Source organism: Lethenteron reissneri, chromosome 26 (genome assembly GCF_015708825.2).
Source record: "Lethenteron reissneri isolate LAM-NWPU_2019-01 chromosome 26, ASM1570882v1, whole genome shotgun sequence".
NCBI classification, from domain to species: Eukaryota; Metazoa; Chordata; class Hyperoartia; order Petromyzontiformes; family Petromyzontidae; genus Lethenteron; species Lethenteron reissneri.
In genome coordinates this window covers 16,906,130-16,919,159 of record NC_083804.1, presented here as the reverse complement: position 1 = coordinate 16,919,159, position 13,030 = coordinate 16,906,130, and the positions used below count along the sequence as shown (strand labels likewise).

Here is a 13,030-nt window from a genome sequence, read left to right as displayed (position 1 = left end):
GTATGTACCGCTCGCACGGGCAGCTCGAACTCGCATGGACAAGCACAGCTCGAATAGGGTCGATAGAGTTTGCACGGGTACACACAGCTAGTGTGAGACAGCTATAGCTGGCGTGGGTACACACAGCTTGTGTGAGACAGCTATAGCTGGCGTGGGTACACACAGCTAGCGTGAGACAGCTATAGCTGGCGTGGGTACACACAGCATGAGACAGCTATAGCTGGCGTGGGCACACACAGCTAGTGTGGGGCAGCTATAGCTGGCGTGGGTACACACAGCTCGTGGGAGACAGCTATAGCTGGCGTGGGTACACACAGCTAGTGTGAGACAGCTATAGCTGGCGTGGGTACACACAGCTAGCGTGAGACAGCTATAGCTGGCGTGGGTACACACAGCTCGTGTGAGACAGCTATAGCTGGCGTGGCTACACACAGTTAGCGTGAGACAGCTATAGCTGACGTGGGTACACACAGCTCGTGTGGGGCAGCTATAGCTGGCGTGGGTACACACAGCTAGTGTGAGACAGCTATAGCTGGCGTGGCTACACACAGCTCGTGTGAGACAGCTATAGCTGGTGTGGGCACACACAGCTCGTGTGAGACAGCTATAGCTGGTGTGGGCACACACAGCTCGTGTGAGACAGATATAGCTGGTGTGGGTACACACAGCTCGTGTGAGACAGCTGTAGCTGGCGTGGGTACACACAGCTCGTGTGAGACAGCTATAGCTGGCGTGGGTACACACAGCTAGTGTGAGACAGCTATAGCTGGTGTGGATACACACAGCTCGTGCGGGGCAGCTATAGCTGGCGTGGGTACACACAGCTAGTGTGAGACAGCTATAGCTGGCGTGGGTACACACAGCTAGTGTGAGACAGCTATAGCTGGCGTGGGTACACACAGCTAGTGTGAGGCAGCTATAGCTGGCGTGGGTACACACAGCTCGTGTGAGACAGCTATAGCTGGCGTGGGTACACACAGCTAGTGTGAGGCAGCTATAGCTGGCGTGGGTACACACAGCTAGCGTGAGACAGCTATAGCTGGCGTGGGTACACACAGCTCGTGTGAGACAGCTATAGCTGGCGTGGGTACACACAGCTAGTGTGAGACAGCTATAGCTGGCGTGGGTACACACAGCTCGTGTGAGACAGCTATAGCTGGCGTGGGTACACACAGCTAGCGTGAGACAGCTATAGCTGGCGTGGGTACACACAGCTCGTGTGAGACAGCTATAGCTGGCGTGGGTACACACAGCTCGTGCGGGGCAGCTATAGCTGGCGTGGGTACACACAGCTCGTGTGAGACAGCTATAGCTGGTGTGGGTACACACAGCTAGCGTGAGACAGCTATAGCTGGCGTGGGTACACACAGCTCGTGTGAGACAGCTATAGCTGGCGTGGGTACACACAGCTCGTGTGAGACAGCTATAGCTGGCGTGGGTACACACAGCTTGTGTGAGACAGCTATAGCTGGCGTGGGTACACACAGCTCATGTGAGACAGCTATAGCTGGTGTGGGTACACACAGCTCGTGTGAGACAGCTATAGCTGGCGTGGGTACACACAGCTTGTGTGAGACAGCTATAGCTGGCGTGGGTACACACAGCTCGTGTGAGACAGCTGTAGCTGGCGTGGGTACACACAGCTCGTGTGAGACAGCTATAGCTGGCGTGGGTACACACAGCTCGTGTGAGACAGCTATAGCTGGCGTGGGTACACACAGCTCGTGTGAGACAGCTATAGCTGGCGTGGGTACACACAGCTCGTGTGAGGCAGCTATAGCTGGCGTGGGTACACACAGCTCGTGTGAGACAGCTATAGCTGGCGTGGGTACACACAGCTCGTGTGAGGCAGCTGTAGCTGGCGTGGGTACACACAGCTCGTGTGAGGCAGCTGTAGCTGGCGTGGGTACACACAGCTCGTGTGAGGCAGCTATAGCTGGTGTGGGTACACACAGCTCGTGTGGGGCAGCTATAGCTGGCGTGGGTACACACAGCTAGCGTGAGACAGCTGTAGCTGGCGTGGGTACACACAGCTCGTGTGAGACAGCTATAGCTGGCGTGGGTACACACAGCTCATGTGGGGCAGCTATAGCTGGTGTGGGTACACACAGCTCGTGTGAGACAGCTATAGCTGGCGTGGGTACACACAGCTCATGTGGGGCAGCTATAGCTGGCGTGGGTACACACAGTTAGCGTGAGACAGCTATAGCTGGCGTGGGTACACACAGCTAGTGTGAGACAGCTATAGTTGGCGTGGGTACACACAGCTAGTGTGAGACAGCTATAGCTGGCGTGGGTACACACAGTTAGCGTGAGACAGCTATAGCTGGCGTGGGTACACACAGTTAGTGTGGGGCAGCTGTAGCTGGCGTGGGTACACACAGCTCGTGTGAGACAGCTATAGCTGGTGTGGGTACACACAGCTCGTGTGAGACAGCAATAGCTGGTGTGGGTAAACACAGCTCGTGTGGGGCAGCTATAGCTGGCGTGGGTACACACAGCTATTGTGAGACAGCTATAGCTGGCGTGGGTACACACAGCTCGTGTGAGGCAGCTGTAGCTGGCGTGGGTACACACAGCTAGTGTGGGGCAGCTATAGCTGGCGTGGGTACACACAGCTCGTGTGAGACAGCTATAGCTGGTGTGGGTACACACAGCTCGTGTGAGACAGCTATAGCTGGCGTGGGTACACACAGCTCGTGTGAGACAGCTATAGCTGGCGTGGGTACACACAGCTAGTGTGGGGCAGCTATAGCTGGCGTGGGTACACACAGCTAGCGTGAGACAGCTATAGCTGGCGTGGGTACACACAGCTATTGTGAGACAGCTATAGCTGGCGTGGGTACACACAGCTAGCGTGAGACAGCTATAGCTGGCGTGGGTACACACAGCTAGCGTGGGACAGCTATAGCTGGCGTGGGCACACACAGCTATTGTGAGACAGCTATAGCTGGCGTGGGTACACACAGCTATTGTGAAACAGCTATAGCTGGCGTGGGTACACACAGCTAGCGTGGGACAGCTATAGCTGGCGTGGGTACACACAGCTATTGTGAGACAGCTATAGCTGGCGTGGGTACACACAGCTAGCGTGAGACAGCTATAGCTGGCGTGGGTACACACAGCTATTGTGAGACAGCTATAGCTGGCGTGGGTACACACAGCTAGCGTGGGACAGCTATAGCTGGCGTGGGTACACACAGCTATTGTGAGATAGCTATAGCTGGCGTGGGTACACACAGCTCACGTGGGACAGCTATAGCTGGCGTGGGTACACACAGCTCGTGTGAGACAGCTATAGCTGGCGTGGGTACACACAGCTCGTGTGAGACAGCTATAGCTGGCGTGGGTACACACAGCTCGTGTGAGACAGCTATAACTGACGTGGGTACACACAGCTCGTGTGAAGCAGCTATAGCTGGCGTGGGTACACACAGCTCGTGTGAGACAGCTATAGCTGACGTGGGTACACACAGCTCGTGTGAAGCAGCTATAGCTGGCGTGGGTACACACAGCTCGTGTGAGACAGCTATAGCTGGCGTGGGTACACACAGCTCGTGTGAGACAGCTATAGCTGACGTGGGTACACACAGCTCGTGTGAAGCAGCTATAGCTGGCGTGGGTACACACAGCTCGTGTGAGACAGCTATAGCTGGCGTGGGTACACACAGCTAGTGTGAGGCAGCTATAGCTGGTGTGGGTACACACAGCTCGTGTGAGACAGCTATAGCTGGCGTGGGCACACACAGCTAGCGTGAGACAGCTATAGCTGGCGTGGGTACACACAGTTAGCGTGAGACAGCTATAGCTGGCGTGGGTACACACAGCTCGTGTGAGACAGCTATAGCTGGCGTGGGTACACACAGCTAGCGTGAGACAGCTATAGCTGGCGTGGGTACACACAGCTCGTGTGGGGCAGCTATAGCTGGCGTGGGTACACACAGCTAGTGTGAGACAGCTATAGCTGGCGTGGGCACACACAGCTAGCGTGAGACAGCTATAGCTGGCGTGGGTACACACAGCTAGCGTGAGACAGCTATAGCTGGCGTGGGTACACACAGCTCGTGTGAGACAGCTATAGCTGGCGTGGGCACACACAGCTCGTGTGAGATAGCTATAGCTGGCGTGGGTACACACAGCTCGTGTGAGACAGCAATAGCTGGTGTGGGTAAACACAGCTCGTGTGGGGCAGCTATAGCTGGCGTGGGTACACACAGCTATTGTGAGACAGCTATAGCTGGCGTGGGTACACACAGCTCGTGTGAGGCAGCTGTAGCTGGCGTGGGTACACACAGCTAGTGTGGGGCAGCTATAGCTGGCGTGGGTACACACAGCTCGTGTGAGACAGCTATAGCTGGTGTGGGTACACACAGCTCGTGTGAGACAGCTATAGCTGGCGTGGGTACACACAGCTCGTGTGAGACAGCTATAGCTGGCGTGGGTACACACAGCTAGTGTGGGGCAGCTATAGCTGGCGTGGGTACACACAGCTAGCGTGAGACAGCTATAGCTGGCGTGGGTACACACAGCTATTGTGAGACAGCTATAGCTGGCGTGGGTACACACAGCTAGCGTGAGACAGCTATAGCTGGCGTGGGTACACACAGCTAGCGTGGGACAGCTATAGCTGGCGTGGGCACACACAGCTATTGTGAGACAGCTATAGCTGGCGTGGGTACACACAGCTATTGTGAAACAGCTATAGCTGGCGTGGGTACACACAGCTAGCGTGGGACAGCTATAGCTGGCGTGGGTACACACAGCTATTGTGAGACAGCTATAGCTGGCGTGGGTACACACAGCTAGCGTGAGACAGCTATAGCTGGCGTGGGTACACACAGCTATTGTGAGACAGCTATAGCTGGCGTGGGTACACACAGCTAGCGTGGGACAGCTATAGCTGGCGTGGGTACACACAGCTATTGTGAGATAGCTATAGCTGGCGTGGGTACACACAGCTCACGTGGGACAGCTATAGCTGGCGTGGGTACACACAGCTCGTGTGAGACAGCTATAGCTGGCGTGGGTACACACAGCTCGTGTGAGACAGCTATAGCTGGCGTGGGTACACACAGCTCGTGTGAGACAGCTATAACTGACGTGGGTACACACAGCTCGTGTGAAGCAGCTATAGCTGGCGTGGGTACACACAGCTCGTGTGAGACAGCTATAGCTGACGTGGGTACACACAGCTCGTGTGAAGCAGCTATAGCTGGCGTGGGTACACACAGCTCGTGTGAGACAGCTATAGCTGGCGTGGGTACACACAGCTCGTGTGAGACAGCTATAGCTGACGTGGGTACACACAGCTCGTGTGAAGCAGCTATAGCTGGCGTGGGTACACACAGCTCGTGTGAGACAGCTATAGCTGGCGTGGGTACACACAGCTAGTGTGAGGCAGCTATAGCTGGTGTGGGTACACACAGCTCGTGTGAGACAGCTATAGCTGGCGTGGGCACACACAGCTAGCGTGAGACAGCTATAGCTGGCGTGGGTACACACAGTTAGCGTGAGACAGCTATAGCTGGCGTGGGTACACACAGCTCGTGTGAGACAGCTATAGCTGGCGTGGGTACACACAGCTAGCGTGAGACAGCTATAGCTGGCGTGGGTACACACAGCTCGTGTGGGGCAGCTATAGCTGGCGTGGGTACACACAGCTAGTGTGAGACAGCTATAGCTGGCGTGGGCACACACAGCTAGCGTGAGACAGCTATAGCTGGCGTGGGTACACACAGCTAGCGTGAGACAGCTATAGCTGGCGTGGGTACACACAGCTCGTGTGAGACAGCTATAGCTGGCGTGGGCACACACAGCTCGTGTGAGATAGCTATAGCTGGCGTGGGTACACACAGCTCGTGTGAGACAGCTATAGCTGGCGTGGGTACACACAGTTAGCGTGAGACAGTTATAGCTGGCGTGGGTACACACAGCTCGTGTGAGACAGCTATAGCTGGTGTGGGTACACACAGCTCGTGTGAGACAGCTATAGCTGGCGTGGGTACACACAGCTAGTGTGAGACAGCTATAGCTGGCGTGGGTACACACAGCTAGCGTGAGACAGCTATAGCTGGCGTGGGTACACACAGCTCGTGTGAGACAGCTATAGCTGGCGTGGGTACACACAGCTCGTGTGAGACAGCTATAGCTGGCGTGGGCACACACAGTTAGCGTGAGACAGCTATAGCTGGTGTGGGCACACACAGCTCGTGTGAGACAGCTATAGCTGGCGTGGGTACACACAGCTAGCGTGAGACAGCTATAGCTGGCGTGGGTACACACAGCTAGTGTGAGACAGCTATAGCTGGCGTGGGTACACACAGCTCGTGTGGGGCAGTTATAGGTGGCGTGGGTACACACAGCTCGTGTGAGACAGCTATAGCTGGCGTGGGTACACACAGCTAGTGTGACGCAGCTATAGCTGACGTGGGTACACACAGCTAGTGTGAGGCAGCTATAGCTGGCGTGGGTACACACAGCTAGTGTGAGGCAGCTATAGCTGGCGTGGGTACACACAGCTAGTGTGAGGCAGCTATAGCTGGCGTGGGTACACACAGCTAGTGTGAGACAGCTATAGCTGGCGTGGGTACACACAGCTAGTGTGAGGCAGCTATAGCTGACGTGGGTACACACAGCTCGTGTGAGGCAGCTATAGCTGACGTGGGTACACACAGCTCGTGTGAAGCAGCTATAGCTGGCGTGGGTACACACAGCTCGTGTGGGGCAGCTATAGCTGGTGTGGGTACACACAGCTCGTGTGGGGCAGCTATAGCTGGCGTGGGTACACACAGCTCGTGTGGGGCAGCTATAGCTGGCGTGGGTACACACAGCTAGTGTGGGGCAGCTATAGCTGGTGTGGGTACACACAGCTAGTGTGGGGCAGCTATAGCTGGCGTGAGTACACACAGCTCGTGTGGGGCAGCTATAGCTGGCGTGGGTACACACAGCTCGTGTGGGGCAGCTATAGCTGGCATGGGTTTGCACAGCTGGCACGGGAAGGCAACATTTCTCACATCAATGAACACTTCACATCGGCCAGTACAGTTCACATGGGCAGGTGCAGCTCACACGGGCCCTCATTCGGCCAAGATTGCTCACGTACACACGCATGTGGATATCCACGCATGCACATTCGCTCGCAACATGTCTTGTTGTGTACGTGTCGTGTTGTGTACGTGGCGTGTTGTGTACAGCCCCGGACGGCGCCCCGCTGGAGGTGGTGTTGGAGCCGGTGTCGTCCCAGAGCATCCGTGTTTCCTGGATGGTGAGATGTTCCTCTTCCCTGACCACTAGCACTGACCCTCACACATTTACCCCTATCTACTCACCCCTATCTACTAGCCTTAACACCAGCCCTAATACCAGCCCCAACACCAGCCCTAACACCAGCCCCAACACCAGCCCCAACACCAGCCCCAACACCAGCCCTAACACCAGCCCTAACACCAGCCCTAACACCAGCCCTAACACCAGCCCTAACACCAGCCCCAACACCAGCCCTAACTCCAGCTCTAACACCAGCCCTAACACCAGCTCCAACACCACCAGCCCTAACACCAGCCGTAACACTTGCCCTACTTCTACTCCTATCCACTAATTCTATCACCAACCCTTACACGAGCTCTAACTCTACCCCTGACATTTATCACTATCCTATATCTACCCCTAACCACCTCAGTCTTTTATCTAACACTAATCTTAATCCTATCATTAGCACTCTCCCTAACACGAAAACTACCCTCATATGATTCCTAATCCTCCAACACTAACCCTAGCCCTATGCATAACTCAACCCTATCCCGACTTCTGTGCTTGGCTTAAACACTTGTCCATGCCATATCATTAGCACTAACCAAAACCCTCACAATAGTACGAATCCTAGCCAAAACCCTCGAGTTTAGCGTAATGTCTGTCACAGTGGTGCTGGTGGTGATGACAACAATGTATTCACTCATCTTCACTAAACATATCGATCATCCTTCCATCAAATAATGTATCTCTCAACTGCACTCTAACTAAAGTGACTGACTAAACTCCCATTCCTGGTACTCCCCCACGCCTTCCTCCCCCGCCTCACCCCTTGTGCCCAGGCCCCGCTACGCGAGCTGCGGAACGGTCTCATTCGTGGGTACCAGGTCGGTTTCCGCGAGCTGGCGCTGGGCACACACTTCATCGTGGTGGATGCGCTCACGGCCAGCGGGGCGGCCGCGGCGCCCTCAGACACGGCCTCGCTCGACGGCACCACCACTGAGGGAGGGGGTACGTGGGTGTGCGCTCTACCTCTGATCCCTCAGTCCGACCCCTAACCCCGACTTTAACCCTGACCTTGTGTCTAACTTAACGGTGACTCTGATCCTGTGCCATGCGTGGTTTGCGTGTGTATGTGTGTCCTCCCTACACGGTGCACTGTGTATGCATGTCTTGTGCTTGCGTCCCATGAATCTTTCACATCTGTGCCTTGCACGTGCACTCGGTGCTTACGTGGCATACCCGGTATACGTGTGCACTTTGTGTGCAGGTGGTGTGGGCACTGTAGGCGCTGTCGGCGGTGCCGTCGGGGGTAGCCGCGTGACCCTTGACCCCGAGACGGGCGGCTCGGTGCTGCTGCGGGGCCTGCGCAAGTACGCGGGGTACGCGGTGGTGGTGCAGGCGTACAACCGTGCCGGCACCGGCCCCACCTCCCCCGAGGCCACTGCCACCACCCTCGAGGACGGTGCGTGCCCCAGTGTGTGTGCGTGTGTGCGTGTGTGTGCGTGTGTGTGTGCGTGTGTGCGTGCGTGTGTGTGTGTGTGCGTGTGTGTGTGTGCCCCAGTGTGTGTGTGCATGTGTGCGTGTGCATATTGTGCGTGTGTGTGTGCGTGCCCCAGTGTGTGTGTGCTTGTGTGCGTGTGTGTGTGTGCGTGCCCCAGTGTGTGTGTGCGTGTGTGTGTGCGTGTGTGCGTGCCCCAGTGTGTGTGCGTGCCCCAGTGTGTGTGTGCGTGTGTGTGTGCCCCAGTGTGTGTGTGCGTGTGTGTGTGCGTGCCCCAGTGTGTGTGTGCATGTGTGCGTGCGCATATTGTGCGTGTGTGTGCCCCAGTGTGTGTGTGCTTGTGTGCGTGTGTGTGTGCGTGCCCCAGTGTGTGTGTGCGTGTGTGTGTGCGTGTGTGCGTGCCCCAGTGTGTGTGCGTGTGTGCGTGTGCATGCGTGTGTGTGTGCGTGCCCCAGTGTGTGTGCGTGCCCCAGTGCGTGTGTGTGCGTGTGTGCGTGTGTATGTGTGCCCCAGTGTGTGTGTGCGTGTGTGTGTCGTGTTTGTGTCGCTCACAACAACGGGCAGAGCGCCGCAGCGATTAAAACACAGAATGGTGGTGCAACTGGGAGCACAGGTGGTACATCTGCCAGTCAGCTCAGTTGGTTGACCCATCACACTGGGATCTGTCCCGTGATCTCCTAATCACGAACTTAATGTGCTGCATGTCACCTCGAATTCCATCGAACCTGGTGTTAGTGCAGGGTTTCATCACTGCCACTTAGTAGTAAATGGCAGCTGTTGTTGGCTTGTGTGCGTGCATGTGATTAATTGTGTTTGTGCTCCGTCCTCCCTGTGCTCCACTGTCCCTGTGTTCTGCTTGTCTCCACGTTCCCATCGTCACACTTTCCCCATGTCTCTGCATTCGCACATATTCTTGTCTCTGTGTACTCGTGATCCACTGTCCCCATGTCAATATTGCCATGTGCTTACTTCCCCCATGTCTTCCTAGTTCCTTTGGTACCATCGTTTTAATGTCTCCCACATCTGTCTGTGCCCATGTCCACCATGGTTCTTTCTCTCTCACATCTCCATCTGTGTCTCCCCGGGTCCCCTTATCCCTGCATGCCCTGTGTCTTCATCTCCCCTTGTCCTCATATCCTTGTGTCCCTGCCTGCATCCCCACCCTTGTACTCCTCTGTCCCTGTGTCTCGCATCTCATGTCCCCACATCCCCGCGTCCCTTTGTCCTGCGTGGTGTCCTCACGTTCCATGCCCGTATGCCCCCGTGTCCCACGTCCCGATGTCCCCGTACCCCTGTGTTCCGAATCCCATGTCCTCCGTGTTCCCACGTGGTGTCCCCTCGTCCCTGCGTCCAGTGCCGAGCCGGCCCCCTGGCACGGTGAGCGTGGTGGCCATGTCGTCGGAGGCCGTGGAGGTGACGTGGGAGCCGCCCCCCAGGGACGCCTTCAACGGGGTCCTCACCGGTTATCGCGTCACCTACTGGCCCCTGTCAACCGACGGCGGTGAGGCCTGCACGCCGCATCGTCGTGCCGCTCATGATACTCGCAAGACCGTCGTGCCACACCAACACACCACACACCGCACCATTGTGCCCAGGGTTTAATTTCTCACCACGTGTTTTCCTGGTCACCGGTACACCAGAGGCACAGCAAGATGTTTACTGCATGTGGTGTGCCGGGATGCAAGAAATATTCCGCAGGTCCCCCAACCGGACAGACCCGGCTGAATTGAATCTGTGAATGTGCTGCATTGACACAGCGGCGCAACATAGAAGAGGCATGCGGCACACTGCAGTGCCACTCCATCACGCCCCACGACTCACGTTCACGTGTTGACTCATCGTTAAACCGCACACCGAGCTTCGCACCCCACTAGCATGCTGTGTACCGTTGAGCCACACCACACGACACAAAACGGCACAACACGCCCGCACCTCCGATGAGCATGATTGGCTAGGTATGGTGCGAAAGAAGTTCAAAATACATACATCGCAGGACACTCCCCAAACGATTGCAACATTGCAATTTTCGTGCTTCAAGTTGTTGTTTCAAATATAACTGTGTGGTCGAGTGTATTTAATATTGTTGCATTTAATGTTATAGTGCTGAACGTTGTTGTTGCTGCGAGGTTGCTGTGTTTAATGTTGTTCTGTTTGCTGTTGTGTGTGCGTTTCTAGTGGCATTAATGTAGGTGCCGCTATTGTTGTTGTTTTTGTTGTGATTGTTGTTGTTTACGTGCCAGACCCCGGCGAGGTGAGCAACGTGAGCACGACGGAGACACGCGCGCAGCTGCGGGGGCTGCTCAAGTACACGGAGTACAGTGTGCAGGTGGCGGCGTGCACACGGGCCGGGGAGGGTGCACGCAGCCCCGCCACGCAGGCCCGCACCGCAGAGGACGGTAACACCGCACACCGATCCGCAGCGCGATGCTCCACACCGCACCGCAATCCACCTCCTGCGGACGGTAACACCAACGCTGGTTGTCTCTTTCGCCGTCTTTGCGTCCCTGCGTCTCAGTGCCAGGGAGTCCGGCTGGGATTAAAGCGGCCGCTGCGTCGGCCAACGCTGCCATGGTGTCGTGGCTTCCGCCCCTCACGCCCAACGGCCTCATCCGCAAGTACACCATCTACCTGAACTACCAGGGCCAGCCACACACGGTACACACCATCTACCTGAACTGCCAGGGCCAGCCACACACGATACACACCCCACATCATCTACCTGAACTACCAGGGCTAGCCACACACGGTACACACCCCACACCATCTACCTGAACTACCAGGGCCAGGCACACACGGTACACACCCCACACCATCTACCTGAATTACGAGGGTCAGCCACACACGGTACACACCCCACACCATCTACCTGAACTACCAGGGCCAGGCACACATGATACACACCCCACAGCATCTACCTGAACTACCAGGGCCAGCCACACACGGTACACACCCCACACCATCTACCTGAACTACCAGGGCCAGCCACACACAGTAGACACCCCACACCATCTACCTGAACTGCCAGGGCCAGCCACACACGGTACACACCCCACACCATCTACCTGAACTGCCAGCCTTCATAGGTGCTCTCTAACAGCCCAGTATGTATGTTGAACTTTATTTTGCACCATATGTAGCCAACCACACTAATCGGAGGTGTGATTGCCCCAACAGTCTGTTAAGGCTTTACGGGGAATCTCTGTCTTTGGGTGTGTGTACACACGATAACGCGCTGGGGTGTGTGTGTGTGTAGGTGGTGAGCGAGTTTGAGTCGGCGCCCGACACACTGCTGTACCGCGTGGGGAATCTCCGCACGGGAACGCGCTACGTCGTGAGCGTGAGCGCCAGCACCGCGGCCGGGAGAGGAAACGCCACCCACAGCGTCCCCGTCGAGGCCATTCACAAGGGTGAGGGACACGGGGACACGGGGACGGAGGTGGCACGGGAGAACTTGGGGGACACACACGGACGGAGACACGCGGGGACACGTGAAGAACGTGAAGACACGGAAGAGCGTTGAGCGCACGGGTAAATGGAGGGCGCTGGAGACACAGGAACACTGCCACGTGCAGGAACACAATGCACACGTCGAGTACATGAGGACGTCGGGGAAACCGGGGACTCGTAGAGACATAACGGACGTGGGGACACACGGGCATACGTTGGGGGGACACAGGAGACACGGACACACAGTGTTGTTGTTGCTGAAGGTCCTTGTGGCGGGGGTTGTTGTTGTGGTTGCTCAGCGCCGGCGCGGGTGCTGTCGTTTGGAGGCCGCATGTCATCGCCGTGGATGAGGGACGTGCAGCTGCCCTGTCGCTCCGTTGGCGAGCCCGGCCCTTCCGTGCGCTGGACCAAGGACAGGTCCCGCCCGCGAAACAACAAACAGCACACACGGCACGACGATAAGAAAAGTCCATCGCCTTCCTTAGGCAGGCAAATCGTCAAATAAGCCGATCTCCTGAGGTATCAGAAGCTTCGCAGCGTTGAGCCTGGTTAGCATTTGGATGGCCTTGAGCTGCGAGGTGGCAGTACGGCGATTGACTTCCGGTTGCCGAACGATACGTTATAAGGTCGCACTCATTACACACAAAGTGCTTGCCACATGTGAACAATCTTCTTGGTTCTTTCGGTAAAGTCACGTAGAAGTGAAGTAATAAAACAATAAAAATGCTGGTCTCGTCAAGGAGCATAAACCGTCATGCGAAATTTGGTCATCCTCGCAGCGACTTTTGGCTGGCCATTGAACAAAGACGGTTACCGCATCGCGCGCTTTCAGGT

At 56.3% G+C, this 13,030-nt stretch overlaps 1 protein-coding gene across 1 annotated transcript in view; it reads left to right on the top strand.

Moving 5' to 3' along the window:
* The window catches only part of LOC133347723 (cell adhesion molecule DSCAM-like), a 93,102-nt gene that overhangs the window by 60,195 nt on the left and 19,877 nt on the right, over positions 1-13,030 (top strand). Inside the window, 8 exon segments of the mRNA XM_061560241.1 lie at positions 7,194-7,264; positions 8,091-8,259; positions 8,519-8,713; positions 10,104-10,250; positions 10,990-11,145; positions 11,265-11,404; positions 12,003-12,156; positions 12,496-12,613. Of these exon segments, the coding sequence (XP_061416225.1) occupies positions 7,194-7,264; positions 8,091-8,259; positions 8,519-8,713; positions 10,104-10,250; positions 10,990-11,145; positions 11,265-11,404; positions 12,003-12,156; positions 12,496-12,613 (1,150 nt within the window).